Here is a 24,207-nt window from a genome sequence, read left to right on the forward strand (position 1 = left end):
GTACTATGTCTCCCCATTCTCTGTCTCCCACTCCACTACTTTTTCTTGTAGAAAAATTCTTTCTTAGGTTTGAAATTTGCTTAGACATAATTTTATTCCCCTTTTCTAGGTTTTTCCTAGAGGAATTTAAACTTTCAAATCATACAAATCAAATATCTCATGATTTTTTTTGTCAATTATACCACATAAAGCTGAAAAAGAGATAATAAAGAGAAGAGGCAGACTGAGAGGACCCGAAGGCACAGACATGTAGCTGCGAAGATGCAGCTTCTGACTCTGGTTAAAAGGATCCTGCCTCCCTAGGGTTGGTCCCTGGAACTCCATTATTCGTGGATATGACAATAGGTTGCTGGCTAGTCAAGCTGTGATCTTATGGGTTTTTCTTTGTTTTTTATTTTTTACAACTTTATTGGAGTATAATTGCTTCACAATGGTGTATTAGTTTCTGCTTTATAACAAAGTGAATCACTTATACATATACATCTGTTCCCATATCCGTTCCCTCTTGCGTTTCCCTGCCTCCCACCCTCCCTATCCCACCCCTCCAGTCGGTCACAAAGCACCGAGCTGATCTCCCTGACTTCAGAGGAAGTGTTTTAAATGCTTGCTTTCTCAAGGCAAAGTCGTTTGGTTTCTGTTTTCTTTTGAAATAAAACTTGCTCTTAATATCTGATTGAAAATGATGTATTTTAGGCATAGGGACTGATGAGAAAGTAAAACATGTAATTTTTCAATGTGCCTTGTAAGAAAACCACCTTTGTAAATAAAACCAGCACTTGTTTCTCCATCACCACCCTGAGACACCTTCCCCATCTCTCCTGCATAACTGAACTGAAGACCCAGACTCTTCCAGGCAGCTTTTACCAAATAAGAAATAAAGTATAGACAAGAAGCCCACCGTCAGATGGGTCACTCCTACTGATGTCCTGGCCATAACACTGATCAGAGGAAGACCACCGAGAAAATAGTTTGCTGGGGAATAAGACCTGTGGAAAGGTACTGGGATGAGGTAAATGTTCCGGGAAGGCTATACTCACCTGGGCAGGTGGATGCTGTAGGAGGCTTTCAGGGTGACTTGACCAGAGCAACCACCAAATGTGGGTGACCTAGTGAGCATAAGTATCAAGGCTTCTCATACAGGAAAACGCCAGCCTCATCCTTGATATTTTAAAAAGCAAAAGAGTATTTTCAGCAATATTCTTGTCTGTGATGGTGAAGAGGCTCCTCTTTGTGAGTAAAGCTACAGGCATGCACTTCTGGAAATACTACATGGAGGCATTCAGAATTTCTTCTCAGAAAGAAGAGGACAGATTGGATGACTGAAGTAAGGCCTGGGTTGGGTTTTAAAGTTAGCAACTGAAAGGTCACCTAACATTCCAGGGCCTTATCTTGCCTTTTGTAGGCAAAAGGGCCCCGTGATCTGTTCTCACCACCTGGTTCAGGACAGCAGAGCTCCTCCGTGCTCTGCTGTCTGTCTGAAACCCACCGCATCAGATTTCTGAAGCCTTCCTCAGATCAAATGCAAGGCAGAAAGGACTTTTTTAAAAATTGTATTTTATGAGAAACACTTATGAAGTAATATGATGATGTATAAATGGGATATTAGAGAAGAGAGGAAAAAATTCAATAGCAGCAAGTCAAGATAAGCCTTTAATAAACCGAACTGCAGTGCAGTAAGATGAAAATTCTCTTTCCAGGCCCTGGAATGTGTGTCTGTCTCTGGAATCACAGCCGGACAGAGAGGAATACCTTGGGCTGAAGCAGTTACCTGTTAGGTTAAGGAGAGCTTAAGACCCCATCAACCCCAAGTTTCTCAACCACTCTATCCTCTTATTTACTCTGGAGCACACTGCTTAGGGTTAGATAGAAGAAAGGGCCGAGTTCTGTTTTCCAAAGGCTGCTCTTAAAGCAATCATAGGCCGACGACGACGACTCTGGAGGCCTTTCTACTGGAGGATGCGATGCGCGGGAACGTGTATCAGTTCCCTGCCCCCTCCCTCACCTTGCTTATCAATTCCACATCGCGGCAGCTCTAAACACCACTCACTAGCTTGCTTCTCTCTTGCCCCTCTCCTGGCCCTGAGACAGTCCTGGCTCAGACCGTCAACTCCTCCCCCTCCCCCCTTCCCCCTCCCCCTTCCCCCTCCCCCCTTCCCCCTCCCCCTCCCAAGCTGGCCCAGTTCTGACAGTTGATGGGAAAGTGCACATGGGCTCTCAGGCCTGAAGTGCAGTCCTGTGAGCCATGTGACCCTGGGTGAGTTCCTTATGCCCCAGTGTCTTTATCTATAAAATGGGAATGATGGTGGTCCTCTCACCACCCCACTGCCAGGTACCGATTGGGCATGGAATTCTGTTGTGAACCAAAAAATAGATCATAAAATTTCACAGTTTCACCTTGTAAGAAGAAATCATAGAGAAAGCTGGGGTCCCACGTTATGTCTGAGGGGTTAATTCAGTAGTTTGGATGGTCATACAGAGTGAAGTAAGTCAGAAAGAGAAAAACAAATACCGTGCGCTAACACATATATATGGAATCTTAAAAAAAAAAAAGGTTCTGATGAACCTAGGGGCAGGACAGGAATAAAGACGCAGATGTAGAGAATGGACTTGAGGACATGGGGAGGGGGAAGGGTAAGCTGGGACGAAGTGAGAGAGAGGCATGGACATATATACACTACCAAATGTAAAATAGATAGCTAGTGGGAAGCAGCCGCATAGCACAGGGAGATCAGCTAGGTGGTTTGTGACCACCTAGAGGGGTGGGATAGGGAGGGTGGGAGGGAGACGCAAGAGGGAAGAGATATGGGAACATATGTATATGTATAACTGATTCACTTTGTTATAAAGCAGAAACTAACACCCCATTGTAAAGCAATTATACTCCAGTAAAGATGTTAAAAAAAATAGTTTGGACGAAGTAATGCTTGCAAACCAAACTGCTACCATAAGACAAGTCATTCCTGGTGACAAGTCAAGCTATTATAATTACTTAAAAGAAGACAAATTTAGCCATCAGTTTTCCAATAACTTGTGAAGAAATTTAACCAGGTTATGTTACGTGGGAGGGAATTCTGGTTTCTATGCTTTGCTGTGCCTTTTCTGAGAAGACAGCTGATTAAAAAGAATACAGGTGTCCCGTGCTGTCTGAGCCTTTGCTGTCAGAACTCAGAAATCGAACAGACACAGATAAACTTTCAGACAAATCCCTCACTTATCTGAGCTCTCTCAACTTGCCATCCAAAACTCAGACACCATATTATTTTGGATAAAGTAGAGTCCCTCAAACTTAACTCATCTTCTGATCTCTCCTCATTTAAACTCAGAAACTGAATCAATATGGAGGATGGAGGTACTTGTAACTGATATTACTAAAATGAGCTTGATTCATCCAAAGAAAGCAGTTAGAGTGTTTCAGTGTGGTCTTTTTAAGAAGAGATGGGCCCTTTAGAATGAGTCCCAGAATAAAATTTACAATGTAATGTTTGCTGCAGAGAGGATTCCTGGGCATAAGCAACGGAAGCTGACTGTGCTGCTGCAAAAGCCTGTTCTCCGATACTGACTGGCTGGAGGAATCCTAGGAGGGCTAGGAAACCAGGCCCAGGCTAAGCTTCTAGGAGCTGGTGGTACATCACCCAGGCCTGGCCTAATGAGTGAGCCTTGGCTACGGTCTGTCCCACCATCACATGTACAGAGAACTCTAAATGGAACTGCCTCTGCCACAGTCGCCAGAGCCACCTTCACCAGTGTGAGGAGTGCCACCTCCCACTAGTGTCCCTGCTGGCCTGGGCCAAAGGGAGAGGAGAGCTCTGCATACTTACCTCCACTGTCACACGCTCCTGATGTTGTCTGGCGTGGGTGCGACTAAAGGACCAGGACCTGCTTATAAGGAAGCTGAGCAGCAAGCTTTGGCATCTCTCCTGGAGATGTGGGATCACAATGCTAGAAATCCTCCAAGTGCAGGAAGGCGTGGGCAGCCCCAAATAGGTCAGGTGCCCTCTAGAACAATGGTCACTATTTGCGAGCTGTAACCCTTCAGTTGGTGGTAAATCAGTTTAACAGATCAAGGCCCAGCTTACTTGCGTTTGTCTTCTATTATTTTTTTATTTTTTTGCGGTACGCGGGCCTCTCACTGCTGTGGCCTCTCCCGTTGCGGAGCACAGGCTCTGGACGCGCAGGCTCAGCAGCCATGGCTCACGGGCCCAGCCGCTCCGCGGCATGTGGGATCTTCCCGGACCGGGGCACGAACCCGAGTCCCCTGCATCGGCAGACGGACTCTCAACCACTGCGCCACCAGGGAAGCCCCTATTATTTTTTTTAATGAAATAAAATAGAAGACAGTATTGTTGTATCACTTGTAGTAAGAGTAAATTTCATCCTGTGCAACTTTGGTTTCCCTCCTGTGGAATCTGCATCTGTGTATCTGAGCTAGTCAAAGGTATTTTGTTACCACAGGTCATGATCAAAAGCTCCTGCACCAGTGTGTTCCACTGCTCCAAGGGTTTGCTTTCAGTGTCACTCCCCATTGCACTTGTTTTCCAGGCACTGGTATTTCTCTCTTTTATTGTCAGAGCCCCTCAGTGTCCGCTCTCTTTCTCTTTCTCTCTCTCTCTCTCCCTCTCTCTCTTTTTCTCTCTCTCTCTCATACACACACACACAGACACACACAATGTCCAGTAGCTCCTGGGGGACTGTGAGGTTTCTTGTTAATGTCCAGTAAGTATTACATACAGTTAAAGGCTGGCCTGGTGACCTACTCGCTGTTATAACATTGTGTCCACGGGAAATTATGATCTGAGTTCTGAAGACAAAGCTTTAAAAAAAAAAAAAGCCTCTGTTGAGATTGGTGCCTGTTACAATTGTGGGGAATGGTTGTTACAATGTGGATAAAACATTTCAATCTAGACTTTGACCCCAGAGTATTTATGTAGAAAAAAAAATTTAACAGCGGAGAGCTTTTTTTAACCCTTTATCTCTGTGGAGATCAGCATCACTGTCTTTATTTTAGTCTTGGTTTGAAAGCAGTCTGTTCTGACCTTGTGATGTTATCTCTGCAGGTCCGTTTACTCGACCTCATCCGGCCTTGTGGCGAATGGTTTTTGGTGAGTTACCCATTAGTCGGTTTAAAAATCCATTCTACTTGAAGCAAATCTTTTTCTGTATATTATAGCAGTTTTCCTTACCACTCTACTATAAAACTTAATAACTGTTTACTTTTTGGTGTTCCTGATACCAATTTTTTATTAAAATGCGCTGCCACAAAAAAAGTGCTGGTGACAGCTGAAATTCTCATACACGTGAACCGTTTCAAGCCCCCACCCCTACCCCTCTCACCACCCCGCCCCCATGCTGTTGTCTGTTAATGCACAGGATTTGACATGAGGGAATGTGGCTTGTTCTTCCTGACGTTGCTATTCGCTAGTGCAAGCTCACATGCATCGTATGAGCACGTTTGTCTCGTCAGCATCCAGGAGGGACTGAAACCCCAGCAAACTCCCCAGTGTTGTGAATGGGAAAAAACTTAGAAAAAGAGAAGTCTTAGCACAGAGCCCTGATTTGAACTAAGGTTTAGTGATAAGCATCTCATATAAATGTTGGATCTCTTATGGTTACTTCATTTCTAGTCCAAAGACTAAAACCACCTGAGTGGATTTAAAGCATATCTTCAGAACTTCAGATATTGGCTTCATCTTACCTAAATAATCATCAAATAAGTTATACAAAGTTCAGAAAATTTAATCTTATGCAAAAGGACCGAAAAATGGACATTTGGCTCAAGTTTGTTTATTTTTCACCCTTCAGAGATTATAGGCAAATCTCTTTGAATTTAGTAATGAATCTTGGTCGTTCGCTCAGCAGGTGTTCACCGAGTCCTTCTGCGTGGGTGCCTGCTCTGGCCCGGAGGCTGCAGGTGGAGGGGCCCCGGGCAGGGAGGGCAGCTATAGCAAACACACTGTGAAACCAATCAATAATCAAAAAATAGCTGATGCCACGAAGCGCTAGGAAGTTTATTAAAACCACAAGAGGCAATAGTGACTAAGTAGCCGCTTTCACTTTCAGGTGAGGGGTGGCTTGAAGGAAGTGTGCTTAAGCAGAAACCCACCTGTAAAGAAGGATCCAGGCAAAGATGCGGGGAGGAAGGCCAGGCTAAGGCAAGACTGCCAAAGTGGTCCCCAGCTAGAAGAGGCTTGGTGTGTCCGCAGTCAGTGTGGCTGGAGGGTAGCAGGCCTGGGAGTAGTGAGAGAGGCAGGGTTGGGCACAGATGGGACCCCACAGGGCCTGTGAAGGGCAGGAGGAAGTCCTGGGGGGATTTTTTTTTTTTTTTTTTTTGCAGAGAAGTGCATGATTCATTTATATTTCTTAAAAGATAGTCCTGGGTGCGTTACACTTATAGCTCATGGACTTAATATTGCTGCTTGAAGTTATGTCCTTTTTAGCTTGTTGGCTACACCTGAGTTTTTCAGATTTCAAATGGTCCATCATAAGTAATGAGCAGTTTTATTTCTTCCCTGGGATCATGGAACACTTGAATAACCTGATGAGAACTATAGACCCTTTCCCAGTACACACGTGCTCACACCCACACCCACACACACAGAGTCCTGTGTATTATATCCGGGGCTTCAGCCACGTTGAAGACCAACTGTGAACTCTAGGTCAAGAGGCTTCTGTTCCACAAACACTTTCTTTCTGTCTTAAACTAATTATTTCAAAAGGGTGTAGTGGGGGGTGTTTGAAGTGAAAATCTGTAAAAGTAGCTGGTACATAACATATAAGAAGGTTATCATATAAGCTTGCCTAAAAACACGTGCGCCCTGGGCCCCGGGATTCATGACTGAGTCAGCCGTGCTACTCTCAGGCCCCCCGAGCTCCCCGAGGACCGGGAGAGGCCCCTTCTGAAGGCCTGTGCTATAGCCGCTATGGAGAATTTCAGCCACGGACATTCTCTCCTCTGGAGCAGCTCCCTGGGAACTGGTGCCAGCCCACTTTGGATGGGGTACTGTGGTCCAAGGTCATTTGTATCACAGCGTCTAGATGTCCTACATATGCATTTTATTCTAGCAGGAAAAGAAGTGGCAAAGCCACTGGTGGCTGGTTCTCAAGTCTTTCTAAAATGTCTTTACAGGCTTTTGCCTTCTTCAAGTAGGTTATTAACTGTCTTTTCTAAATGATATGGGGTGATTATTAGGGTATAATGTGACAGTGATGCGATGCCCACAGGCACTGAGGTGGAGTGTCAGATGGGGATGAGTGACCCTGGGCCCCCTCTCACCTCCGCACCTGTCTCTGTCTCTACCCCAAACTGGCCTGGCTGCCTGGCTTCTCCCGTCTCCGGTCTATTCGCCACCCAGTGACCAGAGTCCACTTCCTGAAATGTTACCTACATCATCTTATTTCCCCATTTGAAACCAGTCAGGTGCTCCTTCCTTTTTTTGCGGTACGCGGGCCTCTCACTGCTGTGGCCTCTCCCGTTGTGGGGCACAGGCTCCGGACACGCAGGCTCAGCGGCTATGGCTCACGGGCCCAGCCGCTCCGCGGCATGTGGGATCTTCCCGGACCGGGGCACGAACCCGTGTCCCCTGCATCGGCAGGCAGACTCTCAACCACTGCGCCACCAGGGAAGCCCAGGTGCTCCTTCTCTGACTTAAGGGCAAGCCTGCAGTCTTCGCCGTGGCCCCGAGCCCTGACGTTGCTCCATAGCCACCTTGCTCCGTTCCCCTCTCTGCCAGCACCCAGCGACGTGCTGGCTCCTAGACCTCATTGCAGGGACCTGCCTGCTCACCTCTGCCTGCCTGAAGGCCACGCCTACTCCTCCACGCTCTCGCCCATGGTCTGCCACTCCGATGCTGATGAGAACATCAGCATCCTCTTCTCAGAGGGTTACTGACTCCTCTCGGTCTGAACTAGGACCATGTGTCAGACTCTCATCAAAGGAAAGACCAGGGCTTCCCTGGTGGCGCAGTGGTTGAGAGTCCGCCTGCCGATGCGGGGGATACGGGTTCGTGCCCCGGTCCGGGAGGATCCCACATGCCGCGGAGTGGCGGGGCCCGTGAGCCATGGCCGCTGAGCCTGTGCATCCGGAGCCTGTGCTCCGCAACGGGAGAGGCCACAACAGTGAGAGGCCCGAGTACTGCAAAAAAAAAAAAAGGAAAGACCAGCAGCTTGTCATGGGGGTCTCCACAGCCCATGTTACAGCACCAGTGTGTGCTTTGGGCCATGAGCAATTTGAGCTCAGTGTGTGTTGTGTGTGTGACACCGGCTCTCTCCCCGTCTTGAGGATGTTTCTGTTTCCCTCAGGGCTCAGCGTGCTCTACTTCCTGTTCCTGGTGTTCCTGCTCTTCCTGAACTTTGAGCAGGTTAAATCCCTGATGTACTGGCTAGATCCGAACCTTCGATACGCCACAAGGGAAGCAGATATCATGGTACGTACTTGTCTGCTGTGTCTTAGAGAAACTGGTTGACTCTTGGGTATAGCAGGTAATTGACTTCACATTTTAAATTGGTCCTTCTCCATATTTCCTATGTAGATATCTAAACACCAGGTCTCTGGGCAGGTTGGTGCAGTGCGTGGTTCCATGAATGGTACAGTCCAGGGAAATGAATCCTCTCTTGGCCCAAAGCGGGTGGTAGGAAGATGTGAATATTATCATCCGGCAGCCGTGGGTGGGAATTGCGCCTCTGACACTTGTAAGCTGTAGGACCTTGGGCTACGAACTTATAGCCTATTCCGTCTTTTGTAAAGTGAAATAATACTTACCTTGGAAGTTTATTGTGAACTAAACGAAGGCCTAACACGATGCCTCGCACACACCAGGTCCTCTGGTGGCAGCTGCTCCTGCTGTGTCAGTGTCACCCTTGGCCTCTCTGCTCCCTGACCCCGGCCCTGATGCTGTGATTCTTCCCACCTGCTTGCCATGAAGGTGCCAGTTGTGATGATGGAGGCCATTTCATTCATTATTTGTATTAAATGACAATAAATACTTCTTTTCTTGGCTAAAACTACTCTGTACTTTGACTTTTAGTGAAGAGACTATTTTATACAGTTCCTTTCCTTTTTTACTTTTTAAAGTGCTTAACATTTAGTGCAGATTGAAGAAACACCTAGTGATGATCAGAAAAGGAGAACAGGCATTTGGACCGTAGATGGGTCCTTGTTTAACAAACAAAAAAGCCATACAGAGGGACTTAATAAACAGTCCAAGAAGTGATCATTCCATAAACAGTCCAAGAAGTGATCATTCCAGCATAGTTGAGGTTGGTCAGACCCTTCTTGGAATGGTGTTTCCAGATTTTATCTTTATCTTTTATAAAGGACAAGCTAAAGACAAAAATAAGAATGCCAAAAATTATTTAAAAGTGTCAAGGAGAAAAGTCCGTCTTGGAGTTTCTTCCTCTAAGAAAGAGAATGGTACAGGGTGATGTACAGCTTCTAATGATGCTGATAATGACAGTTACAGTGAGGTTGACAGCAGTTGCTGATTGTGGATTGTCTGCTCTGCCAGACAGTGTGCTGAGTGCGCTATATACAGTCTATATGTTAATGCTTCCGTTTTACCAAGGAGGAAATAGAAGCTTAATATAAGATCCCTCTGGGTCCAAAACCTACATTTCCCCTTAAGCCTGTGCCTCAAGCATATAGTTATTATAATAACAAGTGTTTGACACTCACAGGCATCTTACAAAATGGAGATTGGGAGAAGGATATCCCAGATTATATTTCCCCCGCCGCAAGTTTCCTGGGTTTTTAAGCAAAATTGGTCATATTATGAAGTAAACTAACTTCAGGTGGATTTGCTGTTGTGTCTCTCAGTCTTCTTCTCACAGTCAGTGGGGGGAGGTTGAATCTAATAATACTTTGACACCTACCTTCCTTAGGAATTTGGCATCACAGGGACATCCGATTGTCACAATTACAGCCCCAAAAGAGCTGAAACCGGCATTTAAAACTAGTTTTCAAGGATTGGCTAATTCTTTCTTGCCAAACAAAGCCTGAGGCTGTTTTCAAGTTCCAGGTGGTGGTAGACCAGCCTCAGTCTTCTCCATCTCCAACCCCTTATCACTTTTTACTTCCTTAAAGGAATCTTTTACAGTTCTAAGGACCTTTCATTGATGGCTCTAGAGAAACGCATTCCCTTGTTAGAACCTGTGGTAAGGAGAAGCGCCTTTATGCAAGTCAGAAGCCTTTAGTTGCCTGCTTCCAGGAGCCCTCTGCCTTCCCCGTTCCTTCAGCTGTCACTATTCCTAATCTTGATACCAGGCTCTAGTCCGTGCCTGGTATCACACATCGAAATTCAGACTCCCTTTTCCCTTAAAATTAACATTATAACTTGGAGTTGGGGAGGGCAGTCATTGAAATCCTGTTAGAGGCAGTCTTTTGTATAATTGGAAACTTTGCTATGTTCCTGAATATTTATTCTATTCAAAAATATGTATTCTAAGCTTCAGCAAGCTTTGTGAGCACATCTGAATTGGAGATTGGGTGGTATGAGCAGCAGCCTTCCGTTTAGTAAATACTCACTGAGCTTTTCCTACATGCTAGACACCGTGCTGGTGGTAGTGGGGAAGAGGGTAGGCCCAATCACTCCCTGTCCCCTTGGAGCTTAGACTCTACAAGAAGGCAAATTAAACAAATTATCATTGGCTCTTTTTCTAAGAGAGTTGTCTAAGACAACTCCAATAATTTTTTAAAATTTTATCAACACAGGCCCAATCTTCTTTCATTCCACCCTCCCCCTGCCACCAACACACACATATCTTGCATTGTTATCAGACATTATATCCAAATATATGGATTTTTTTAAACATAATCACAATGCCATTTTCAGTCACTTAAAGGTAACAGTATGCAGCGTTCACATTTCCCCAGTCACCTCGTAAAGTTTTTTTTACAGTTGATTTGTTCAAATTAGGATCCAGACAAGGTCCCCATATTGCCTTTGTTGCAGCTCCTAATTTGCAGTCCCTCCATACGTTTTTCAGCCTCGAAGTTTGTTTGTCAAAGAAGCCACATTGTTTATTTTATGGAGCTTCTCGAGTCTGGATTTTGTAGCTTGCATTTCCAGGGTGTCATTAACGTACCTCTCTGTCCCCCTGTATTTTCTATAAACTGGAAGTTAGATGTAGAGGCTGGATGGGGTCCAGATTCCAGTCCAGTTTCCATGGCAGGGCTGCTCATAGATGGTGCTGTGTATCACACTAAGAGCCACACGGTGTCTAGGTGTCTCTCTTTTATAACATTAAGCTTGATCATAGGGTCAGGAGGTCAGCATCAATTGTAAGATGCACCATCAATTACAAGTATGACTTTGGGAAAGGGAAAAGGGAAACCTTATATTATATGTGCACCAAACATTGTAATATGTTGAAATATCCACCCAATTCTCAAAATGCTAAATGTGAAAAGGATGTGTCCTAGAATCAAGAAAGCACAATGTGGGGGAGGGGAGGGGTTCCCACGCTCGGAAGGGCCCACTCATGGCGAGGGAATCAGCGCGGACAGGGAGAGACCTTCGGGGGGTTGGGGGATCTGAGGGGAACGCAGCCAGCAGCTCCCCCGCCTGCTTGGCCCCGGGCCTGAAACTCTGCCCTCCAGGGTCCCCTCTGGCCGCAGAGGTCCTGAGCCTAAGCCCTGCCTCCCAGAGCCTCTTCTGGCTTTTTTTTTTTTTCTGTTGTGGTCCTGTTTTGTTCTTGTTTCATTCTTATTTTTATTTTTTCTAATATATATTTTATTTTTGTAATTTTATTTTATTTTTTATTCTTTGTTATTGTTCTGCTCCTTTTTGTTTGTCGCCCTTTTCTTGTTGTTTTTTTTTGTGGCACTGTGTGGCGTGCGGGGGGGTCTTGGTTCCCAGGCTGGGGGTTGGGCCTGAGCTCCTGTGGGAGGAGCACTGAGTCCAAACGACTGGACTAACAGAGAACTTCAGGCCCAGGGAATATTACTCGGTGTGAGCTCTCCTGGAGGTCCTCATCGCGGCACCAAAACCGAGCTCCACCCAACTGCCTGCAAACTCCAGTGCTGGAAGCCTCAGGCCAAACAACCAGCAAAACAGGATGCAGCCCCACCCATCAAAAAAATGCGACAACAAAAATATATGTTACAGAAGAAGGAGCAAGGTAAAAACCTACAAGACCAAATAAATGAAGAGGAAATAGGCAATCTACCTGAAAAAGAATTCAGAGTAATGATAGTAATGATGATCCCAAATCTTCGAAATAGAATGGAGGCAAGGATCAAGAAAATACAAGAAATGTTTAACAAGGACCTAGAAGAACTAAAGAACAAACAAAAAGTGATGAACAACACAATAACTGAAATGAAAAATACACTAGAAGGAATCAATAGCAGAATAACTGAGGCAGAAAATATAGCAAATCTGGAGCAAATAAGTGAGCCTGAAGATAGAATGGTGGAAATAACTGTGGAGGAGCAGAAGAAAGAAAAAAGAATGAAAAGAAATGAGGACAATCTCAGAGACATCTGGAACAATGTTAAACGCACCAACATTTGAATTACAGGGACCCCAGAAGAAGAAAAGAAAGAGAAAGGGTTTGAGAAAATATTTGAAGAGATTATAGTCGAAAACTTCCCTGACATGGGGAAGGAAATAGCCACCCAAGTCCAGGAAGCACAGAGAGTCCCATATAGGATAAATCCAAGGAGAAACATGCTGAGACACATATTAATCAAACTAACAAAAATTAAATTCAAAGAAAAAAAATTAAAAACAGCAAGGGAAATCGACAAATAACATACAAGGAAATCCCCATAAGGTTATCAGCTGATTTTTCAGCAGAAATTCTGCAGGCCAGAGGGAGTGGCAGGATATACTTAAAGTGATGAAAGGGAAAAACCTACAACCAAGGTTAATCTACCCAGCAAGGATCTCATTCAGATTCAACAGAGAAATCAAAAGCTTTACAGACAAGCAAAAGCTAAGAGAATTCAGCACCACCAAACCAGCTCTACAGCAAATGCTAAAGGAACTTCTCTAAGTGGGAAAAACAAGAGAAGAAAAGGACCTACAAAAACAAACCCAAAACAATTAAGAAAATGGTCATAGGAATGTACATATCAATAATTACCTTAAACGTGAATGGATTAAGTGCTCCAACCAAAAGACACAGGCTTGCTGAATGGATACAAAAACAAGACCCATCTATATGCTGTCTACAAGAGACCCACTTCAGATCTAGGGACACATACAGACTGAAAGTGAGGGGATGGAAAAAGATATTCCATGCAAATGGAAATCAAAAGAAAGCTGGAATAGCAATACTCATATCCGATAAAATAGACTTTAAAATAAAGAATGTTACAAGAGACAAGGAAGGACACTACATAATGATCAAGGGATCAATCCAAGAAGAAGATATAACAATTATAAATATATATGCACCCAACATAGGAACACCTCAATACATAAGGCAACTGCTAACAGCTATAAAAGAGGAAATTGACAGTAACACAATAATAGTGGGGGACTTTAACACCTCACTTACACCAATGGACAGATTATCCAGACAGAAAATAAACAAGGAAATACAAGCTTTAAATGACACAATAGACCAGATAGACTTAATTGATATTTACAGAGCATTCCACCTGAAAGCAGCAGAATACACTTTCTTCTCAAGTGCACACAGAACATTCTCCAGGATATATCACATCTTGGATTACAAATCAGGCCTTGGTAAGTTTAAGGAAATTGAAATTGTATCAAGCATCTTTTCCGACCATGGTGCTGTGAGGCTAGATATCAATTACAGCAAAAACAACGGTAAAAAACACAAACACATGAAGACTAAACAGTATGCTACTAAATAACCAAGAGATCACTGAAGAAATCAAAGAGGAAATTTTTAAAAGTACCTAGAAACAAATGACAGTGGAAACACAATGACCCAAAACCTATGGGACGCAGCAAAAGCAGTTCTAAGAGGGAAGTTTATAGCAATTTAGTCTCACCTCAAGAAACAAGAAAAACCTCAAACAATCTAACCTTACACCTGAAGCAACTAGAGAAAAAGAACAATAAAACCCCCCAAAGTTAGTGGAAGGAAAGAAATCATAAATATCAGAGCAGAAATAAATGAAATAGAAAACAGTAGCAAAGATCAATAACACTAAAAGTTGGTTCTTTGAGAAGATAAACAAAATTGATAAAACTTTAACCAGACTCATCAAGAAAAGAAGGGAGAGGACTCAAGTCAGTAAAATTAGAAATGAAAAAGAAGTTACAACTGACACCACAGAAATACAAAAGATCATAAGACTACTACAAGCAACTATATGCCAATCAAATGGACAACCTGGAAAAATGGACAAATTCTTAGAAAGGTACAACCTTCCAAAACTGAACCAGGAAGAAATAGAAAATATAAACAGACCAATCCCAAGTAATGAAATTGAAACTATATTTAAAAATCTTCCAACAAACAAAAGTCCAGGGCCAGATGGCTTCACAGGCAAATTCTATCAAACATTTAGAGAAAAGCTAACACCCATCCTTCTCAAACTCTTGCAAAAAGTTGCAGAGGGAGAAACACTCCCAAACTCATTCTACAAGACCACCATCACCCTGATACCAAAACCAGACAAAGATATCACAAAAAAAGAAAACTACAGGCCAATATCACTGATGAATATAGATGCAAAAATCCTGAACAAAATACTAGCAGACAGAATCCAACAACACATTAAAAGGGTCATACACCATGATCAAGTGGGATTTATCCCAGGGATGCAAGTGATACAGCCACTGGAGAACAGTATGGAGTCTCCTTAAGAAACTAAAAGTAGAACTACCATATGACCCAGCAATCCCATTACTGGGCATATACCCTGAGAAAACCACAATTCAAAAGGACACATGTACCCCAATGTTCATTGCAGTACTATCTACAATAGCCAGGACATGGAAGCAACCTAAATGTCCAACGGCAGGGGAATGGATAAAGAAGGTGTGGTACCTATATATGGAATATTACTCAGCCATAGAAAGGAATGAAATTGGGTCATTTTTAGAGATGTGATTTTTAGAGTCTGTCATACAGAGTGAAGAAAGTCAGAAAGAAAAAAACAAATATCATATATTAATGCATGTATGTGGAATCTAGAAAAATGGTACAGATGACCCTATTTGCAGGGAAGGAATAGAGATGCAGATGTAGAAAATAGATGTGTGGACACAGGGGGCCTGAGGCAGTAGGTGGTGGGACGAATTGGGAGATTAGGATTGACACATACACAGTACCATTTGTAAAACTGATAGCTAGTGGGAACCTGCTGTGTAGCACAGGGAGCTCAGCTCGGTGCTCTGTGACTACCTGGATGGGTGGGATCAGGTTGGGAGAGTGAGGTCAAGAGGAGGAGAGGGCTTCCCTGGTGGCACAGTGGTTGGGAGTCTGCCTACCGATGCAGGGGACACGGGTTCATGCCCCGGTCTGGGAAGATCCCACATGCCACGGAGCGGCTGGGCCCGTGAGCCATGGCCGCTGAGCCTGCACGTCTGGAGCCTGTGCTCCGCAACGGGAGAGGCCACGACAGTGAGAGGCCCGCGTACCGCAAAAAAAAAAAAAAAAAAATCCTCCAAGGTTGAAAGAGCAGATGGGAACCTGTGCTGTCTGTGGGCAAATAATTTCCAAAGAGAGGACCCTAAAGAAGGTGGAGTACGTGTGTTCTTTCTGCTTCCAAGGTCACCACCTTCCCCAGGGAGGAAGGCAGGAGGCCCAGAGATCCTTCCACACTGGGAAGGCTATCTTCCCAGACACTCGCCCCCCCAAACATACACACACCCAAAATGGTCTGATTTGTGATCTGCAAAATCATTTTGTATGTAGAGAATCGATTACAGAGAGATCAGTTAAAATCTGCAGTCTTAAGCTAGAGCTGGGTAGTCAGGTGCTTATCAGAGCATCATGTATACATTTCATAGTTTTAGAAAGCTACTGCAGGCATCTAAGCAAGAAATAACAGTGGTGGTGAGATAGACAGAGGAAAAAACACTTGGAGAGGTAAAATGAATAGGACTTGGTGTTTGGTTAAGTGTTGGGCAAACAAGGGAGAGGGTGGAGCCACCCAGATCAGCGATCCACCAGTTCCGAGGTAGGCAGAATCTGTCCTTACCTGCTGCTTACTTCCACCTCCCCAAGACTTGGCTTCCCCACCTCTGTGTCCTCATTTCACACCTTGTCCTCCCGCTTCCAGGGGTTCGTGCCTGCGTATGCTGCTCCCCGTCTGCATTAGACCACGGTGTCCTGCATCCCTCCTAGCATCAGGATCTCGGGATCTTCCAGATGTGATTATTGGCAGATTTGTTCATAATAATTATATGCCAGTAGACACATTTGGTTCTTTATGATTTTCAAAGTGCCTTTACATTTGTTGAACGCATAAATATTCTCCCAGAGAACAGTAGAAAGGCCTCCAAAGTGGTCTTCAACCCATGATTCCCTTAAGAACAGATTTCTGAAAACAGAACTTAGCCCTTTCTTATCTAACCCTAAGCAGCCCACTCTGGAGTAAATAAGAGGATAGGGTGGGTGAAGAATTTGGGGTTGACTGAGCCTTAAGCTCTCCTTAAGCTTTAAGCTGTCCTTAACCTAACCTGTTACTGCTTTAGCCCAAGGGTGTTTCTCTGTCCGTCTGTGATTCGTGGGACAGGCACGTGCTCCAGAGCCTGGAAAGAGAACTTTCATCTCATGGCAGTGCAGTTTGGTCTTTTTAAGGCTTATCTTGACTCACCCCTATTGACTTTTTTCCTCTTTTCTCTAGATTTCCCATGTACACATCATAATACCACATCAGAAAGTTTCTCAAAAAAAAAACAATTTTAAAAAATGTCCTTTCAGCTTTGCAAATTAAAATGGATTAGGTCTGAGAAAGGCTTCAGAAGTCTGATGCGGTGGGTTTCAGAAGAGACATAGGAGCACCATGGTGCTCTCTTGGCTCCCTCAGAAAGTATTGCTTCTAAAATTTGAAAATATACTTCATAGGAACTCTGTCAGCTGGCTGAGATCTTACTCCTTCCTATCAGATTAATTTGGGGAAAAAAGAATGTGAAATGTAGAGCTTCCTGAGAAATGTTGTCATATGATAATTACTTCATAATAAACACAGAAATATAAGGAAGTTGATTTAAAATGACTTTAAAATATATTAAAAATGAAAAGATTAGAAGTGGAACCTAAATTCTTAAAAGCTTTATAATGTTTTAATATTTAAATTATGTAATATTTGATACATTTTTGGGTGGAAGAGTAATTCTGTTTTCTTCTAATTTCTGAAGTTGGATGTTTCAGCTTTTCTTCTTTCCTAATAAAAATATTTAAGGCTTTATATTTTCCTCTAACCTCCGCTTAACTGCATCTCATCATTTTGATGTGTAATGTTTTCATTATCATTTAATACTGAATATATTTAAATTCCTATTATAATTTCTCTTTTACTCCATGATATTTAGAGATACGTTTTAAAATTTCTGAACCTATTGGGTTTCTATTTATTCTTTATTTGTTGGGATTCTATTTATGTTTTTGTTAATGGCTTTAACACAGTTGCCCTATGGGCAAGTGACATGGGCTATATGATACCACTTCTTTTTTAATATAAATTTATTTATTTATTTATTTATTTATTTATTTATATTTGTGGCTGCGTTGGGTCTTCGTTGCTGCACACGGGCTTTCTCTAGTTGCAGCAAGCGTGGGCTACTCTTCGTCGCAGTGGCTTCTCTTGTTGCGGAGCACGGGCTCTAGGCACACGGACTCAGTAGCTGTGGCATGCAGGCTCAGTAGTTGTGGCTCGCAGACTCAGTAGTTGTGGTGCATAGGCTTAGTTGCTCCACGGCATGTAGGATCTTCCCAGACCAGGGCTCGAACCCGTGTCCCCTGCATTAGCAGGTGGATTCTTAACCACTGAGCCACCAAGGAAGTCCCGATACCACTTCTTTAAGATGGGTTAAGCCTTTGTAAAATGGTTTTGCTTCCCACTTTAACCAAGCTTTTGCAATTCAGAGGAAAGCAATTCTGGTGTATAAACTCTAATACTTGTCCATTTTTCCTCAAGCATCTTCAGTTACCAAAACTTTTTATTGGGTAGGACATATATTAATTATCAAGATCATATCAGTTCTTTTCATTTTATTGTCCAAATCCTGGAAGCAAGTTGATTTCTAGAGTATTACTAATTATTTCCTTTTTATTTTAAACAGGAGTATGCTGTGAACTGCCATGTTATCACCTGGGAGAGGATTATCAGCCATTTTGATATATTTGCCTTTGGACATTTCTGGGGCTGGGCGATGAAGGCCTTGCTGATCCGTAGTTATGGTCTCTGCTGGACAATCAGTATTACCTGGGAGCTGACTGAGGTAAGAAGGGAGTGTGGGCTGCTATCTAGATGCTATAGTATGGACAGTTTATATGCAGGAAGAAGATAGTCCATCAGTTAAGAGTCAAGTAATCCATTCTGCAGCTCCTGTGGTACAAAACTGTTTAAATCCCCAAGGGATATTTTATACCTGTGTCAAACAAACAGAGAAGCTCCTTGTCAACTTAAGGTCTGCTCTGGCTCACAAGTCTTAAAGAGAAACAAATGGAATCCAGCTAAAGAATGAAGTTAAAATCCTCAGCAAGATAATTCAGTGGCATTGAGGACACCTACTAAGAAGTTCATAGGTAGTTTACCCACTAACTAGTTTCCAGTTAAATAGAATTGTGGTGTTTGGGAATTATGAGGCCATCCGGGACATTGTGTCACTTAAAAATGGATTCCCAGTGTAGCTCAAATATCACAGTCATCCAAAGTTTGTCTCATTCAATGAATGAAAGAGATATATTCTTGAAAAACTATTACCGAAATGATATTTTGGGAACTAATTCATTTATTGTTCAGTTATTATGTTATTCTTAATCATTCCCAGGGGACAAAATTTGGCCATGTGCAGTTATTTCTTGATGCCAGTCATTGTCCTGACCCTAACTTTTAGCAAAGCATGCCAGTTAGATATTCGCTCCTATTAGTGTTCCTCTCATGGCCCTAAGGCTAGAAGCCCGAGTTCAGGGTGTGGGCAGGGTTGGTTCCTTCAGAACCTGTCCCAAGCCTCTCTTAGGCCTCTGCTCATGGTTTGCTGGTCATCTTTGGTGTTCCTCGGCTTGTAGATCACCACAATCTCCACCTCCATCTTCACGTGGCCTTCTCCCTGCATGCGTTCACATGGCATTCTTTTCGTAAGGACACCAGTCATGTTGGATTAGGGGCCGACCTCCTCCAGTACGACCCCTTCTCAACTATTACATCTGCAGTGACTGCATTTCCAAATAAGCTCACATTATAAGGTCCCGGAGCTTAGGACTTCCAACGTATGGATTTTTGAGGGGGAACGATTCAACCCGTAACAGCGCCCAGCACTGTTCATACATCATCCTGAATCTTCACCATAACCCAGAAGGGCAGTGTGTATTCCCAGTGTCCTGATGGGAACCAGAGCTCAGAGCCAGGAGTGGATCCAGAGGTGCTTGACGGGGAGCGCGGCCCGTGCTCCTGCCCTCGTACCACGGGCTCCCTCTAACTTGCAGGCATCTTCAGGACCTCACCGCCGTGAGACCTGTGCAGGGGACTTGGCCTTCCTCAGCCTCCCTTGCTTCCTCCTCTGCCCGCCCCCCTCCTCCCCCCACTGGGCCTCTTGCGCCTCCCTTTTCCTGGTGGCTCTTTTCTCAACACCTCTCCAGTTCATCCCTCTGCTGCGCTCTCCTCTCTCATCTGAATTTCCCATCTCCTCCCTGCACGCTATCTTTGGCCAAAGTGAACCTTTCACCCCTCAGCCCGATCACCTCCTTCTACTAAAATCTCTTCCCTGTTGGTCCATTGCTCTTAAGACAAAATCCAGGTGGCTTCTGAACCAGCCTCTGATGCCTGGTGTTCGCTGGCCCAGCCCACCTCCCCTCTGCTCCAGCCAGCTTTGCATTCTTCACTTCAAAGATGCTGTGTCCTTTCCTCCCACAGAGCCTTCCTCTGAGTTCCTCCCTCTCTGCCCTGCTCCCTGCACTGTTTGGGCTCATGTCTGTACACCTAGAAATAGAGCACCTGGCTCTTCTCCTCTGAAACACTCAGCATAGGTTAAATACTTGATAGATGTTTTCTTTTCTGCTAAACGTTATGCCTCAAGAGGGCAGGGCCCATGTCTGCCCAGTCCCAGACCCCAGCGCTCCGCCTCATACATACAGGCAGATGCTCCCGAATCCCTAGGGCGTGAACAAATGTGGCTCCTTCCAGGTCCCCGACTCCGCTCTCTCTGAGCTGTCTCACCCCCGTATCCGGTACTTTCCAGAAAGGCTCCTCGGGCAGACGTATGTCCTCCACATCCCCTACCCAGTATTATTTCAGCAAGTCTGTCGTTGGCTTCTGCAGAAGTTTCTCTCTGCCCCGTGTGAGTTAATGCTCCATGTCATGGCTTGGACCTGGGAATGCAGTCCTGGGTGGTACGTGGCCCGCTGGGGGTCAGCACACAGCCCCTCGCTGTCACGTGCGGGAGCTGTTCAGTATCTCCTCGGAAGCAGGCACGTCAGGAAGGCAGACTCCTCGTACAATATTTGTATTCTTTTACAATCTATGAAATGCTTTCATGAATAGTTTTAACTTGTAGCATTTATTATATTACTTCAGAGGTTTATAATCATGGGGTTGCCTCTTTCCAGAGAACTGTCAGGCGTTGTCTTTGTAATTTCAGACCTTCTTAAAGCGGGCCTTCACACAGCACGCCATGCTGCTTGATACAGCCGATGGGTCCTTTGTTTTGGACAAAACTATTTCCGTAAAAGACTTCTGTTCCACACTTGATCTCACTGTGCCGTTTTTCTGGAATGTCCTCACCTTCATCTCCATCTCTTGAAATCAGTCATTCCTGTCCTTAATGATCCCACTCCACCCTGTCTTCCTTCCAGAAGTCTACCGCCATTGCTGTCTATCCGAATGAATCTCTCAGTGTCCCTGCTGTTTCCATTTATGTCACCATTGTAACACTTGCTACAGCATACCTGATTTTGTGTTCTCAATAAGCGTCTGGCCTCTGCCCTTAAGATCAAGACCCTTGATCCATTTTATCTCACCACCTTGTACATCGTAGGCACTTAATAAAAGATTATCGCTGCAAATCAGTTAGTGTGAGATTTCCTATTAAGCTAATTTACCACTTACTCACTGTTTTGCCCAAATATCTATAGACCGTTTCTGGGTCCGTGTCATGTTGTCATTAGCCAAGGTAATTTACTGGTAGTATTTTTCTAGATGGGTTATCATTTCTTTAAAGCCCTATGTCCAAAAAAAGAGGAGCTGTTTGGATTAGCAGTATTTGCAAACCATCCACAAAATAAACAAGAACCTGATTACAGACCTTGGTTTTATTTTATTTTTTTAATACATCAGGAAAACCTAAAATGTCAACAAGTTTTGCTAAGAGAATGTACTATTAAAAGGGAAGTTATGTTTCTGCGTGGTACCCCAGGTTTGTTTTTTTCACGTTTGTTTTTTTATCATCGCTTGTGTTTCTCAGCTTTTCTTCATGCATCTTCTGCCCAATTTTGCCGAGTGCTGGTGGGACCAAGTCATTCTGGACATCCTGCTGTGCAACGGTGGTGGCATCTGGCTGGGCATGGTCGTCTGCCGGTTTTTAGAGATGAGGACTTACCACTGGGCAAGCTTCAAGTGAGTCATCTTCCTCCGGGCCCTGAGTCACGGTTTCTCACAATGTAGATTTAACTGCCTCAGTAACACACAACATGAGTACATTCTCTGATGATAAGGAATAAATTATGCATTAGTAACTGGAACTCAAAAATGATTATAAACCCAGTTTCAGGCATTGATCCAGAAAATGCTAAATCATTTACGAGTTTCTCAAATCCATCCCCTCCTTTTTATCCATATGCCTCAGCCTGAATTCAGACTCCCATGGCTGGATTGATTAGTCCCTTGTCCCCAGGTTAACCCCTCTAAGCCTTCTGCCACCATTGCTTGATTGATCTTCTTAGGAACGTCACATCCATCATATCATTTCCCTGTGGTGGCTTCTCATGGGCCTTAGGACAAAGTCCATAGGCTTGGCAATTATAAGTCACTTATTTATTCTATCTCAAATTTATTTTGTTATGTGGTGTAAAGGAGAGATTTCACAACGTTATTGTGTTTGATTAACCAGTTTTCCCCATCCCTTTCATGAATAATCCTTTCTTTGGCCACTGACTTGACACTTTTTAATGTATTTCATACAGTATACACTGTAACAAAATCTGTAGCAGTGCTGGGTTTTGCTCCAAGCAAGCTTCATATGCAGTATCTCATTTGAGCCTTACATCAATCCTAGGGATAGACACTGCCATTCTCTTCACTTTAGGGTTGAAGGTACTGAGGCTTCAGTGTAGTTATTTGCCTGGGGATACCCAGCAAGCAGTAGAGTCTGAATTTACATCAGGCTGTCTGGGTCCTTAAACACTCCATAATGCTTCCCTGTTTTCATACATGTATGCTTCAAATTCAACTTGAGAATCATCCTGTCAAGTTCCCAAGACATAAGCGCAACTCATGAACAAAAAAGTCCTGTTGGTCTTAAGTTACATTAAACACATGAATGTATACAGATCAGGTTGGATTAACCTTTTCACTACATTAAGTATTCCAGTTCTCCATCACGCTGTATCTCTGTTTATTCCCATCTTTCTCTACCTCTTTCCGTGAAGTTTCACCATTTTTTAGATACAGGTTCTTCGTCATTCTTGTTTATTTTTGGATAGTCTCTGTTTCTTTGTTGTCCTTGTGCCTCACATCTTCTTGCCGGGAGATTTTCCTCACTGCATGCTTGTTGGTGGGTGGGTGAGTGAGAGAAGGAACAAACCTGGTTTCCTTCTACTACTCCTTCCCATCCCCCTCCTCCCTCCCCAAGAATAAAAGGCCTGGCCTGTTTATCCTTATGCCGTCAGCACTTTAAAACGGTGTCTACAACCTAAAGGTCCTCGATATACATCTCTGTTGAGTTTAAAAAATCTTTACCATTTATTTATTTATTTATTTATTTATTTTTATTTATTTGCGGTGCGCAGGCCTCTCACTGCTGTGGCCTCTCCCATTGCGGAGCACAGGCTCCAGACACGCAGGCTCAGCGGCCATGGCTCACGGGCTCAGCCGCTCCACGGCATGTGGGATCCTCCCGGACCGGGGCACGAACCCGTGTCCCCTGCATCGGCAGGCGGACTCTCAACCACTGCGCCACCAGGGAAGCCCTTTACCATTTATTAAATACTATGACCTTGGATTTCGGCTCTCCTGGTCTAGCACAAGAGGACCAGAATCTACCCCCAACTCTGAGGTTTACAAAGTGAGCCGGAGTCAGCCATTCCCTTTCTCGGAGCCTCAGTGTTCTCATTTGTGAAACGTGGGACAATTTGTTTCTATCACAGGAATATGAAATTGAGTGATTTCTAGGATTGAAACTAAGAAAGGTTAAAAATCACTGTCACTCCAAACTGTTCACTTAATTGAGGAAGCTCAATGCTGTGGGTCACCTCACACATGGAGCATGTTCTCTGTTTTATCAGGGTGCCCCAGAGGTGGGGGCATGGGTGGGAGTGGTGTCCTTCCTGGCCTAGTTCCAGGTGGCTGTCTTTAATGTACCTCAGCTTCTTATGTCACCAGTTCACAAACTGGGGCCTGTGCTGGCGTGGCCAGTCCACTGATGCTCCCCACCTGGCATGCTGCTCTCAGAACATCACCTGTGAATAGAGGCCGCTGTTGGAGAGACGTTCAAATAGAAAGGAATCTTTCTGTTCTGAGCATCGGTTGTAAAATAGTCAATGTGTTTTTTACAGTTTTTTGGTTTTTTGTTTCTTCCCCCTCCTATCTCTCTGGATTTCCACCGGAGCTGTTTTCTTCTCACAGGGACATCCACACCACCACCGGGAAAATCAAAAGAGCAGTGCTCCAGTTCACTCCTGCTAGCTGGACCTATGTTCGGTGGTTTGACCCCAAATCTTCATTTCAGAGAGTGGCTGGAATATACCTTTTCATGATCATCTGGCAGGTATTTCTTCAAATGCTCAAAAGTAGGGGAAAACAAAAACAAAATAAAAACCATCCAGGAATTTAAGGTTCATGCTAGTTGACATTACTCATCAGCTCGATGCGTTAGAAGATATAATATTCTGCAGCTGACATGTAGA

General features: G+C 44.1%; 1 protein-coding gene across 1 annotated transcript in view; it reads left to right on the forward strand.

Moving 5' to 3' along the window:
• PTDSS1 (phosphatidylserine synthase 1) overlaps positions 1–24,207 on the forward strand; it is a 67,970-nt gene that overhangs the window by 18,936 nt on the left and 24,827 nt on the right. The window contains exons 3-7 of the mRNA XM_081258752.1: positions 5,055–5,099; positions 8,296–8,420; positions 18,210–18,368; positions 21,549–21,700; positions 23,927–24,068. Coding sequence (XP_081114878.1) covers positions 5,055–5,099; positions 8,296–8,420; positions 18,210–18,368; positions 21,549–21,700; positions 23,927–24,068 — 623 coding nt within the window. The remainder of the gene's footprint in view (positions 1–5,054; positions 5,100–8,295; positions 8,421–18,209; positions 18,369–21,548; positions 21,701–23,926; positions 24,069–24,207) is intronic.

This window comes from Mesoplodon bidens (assembly GCF_964165515.1).
Source record: "Mesoplodon bidens genome assembly, chromosome: 16".
In the NCBI taxonomy this organism is placed as follows: domain Eukaryota; kingdom Metazoa; phylum Chordata; class Mammalia; order Artiodactyla; family Ziphiidae; genus Mesoplodon; species Mesoplodon bidens.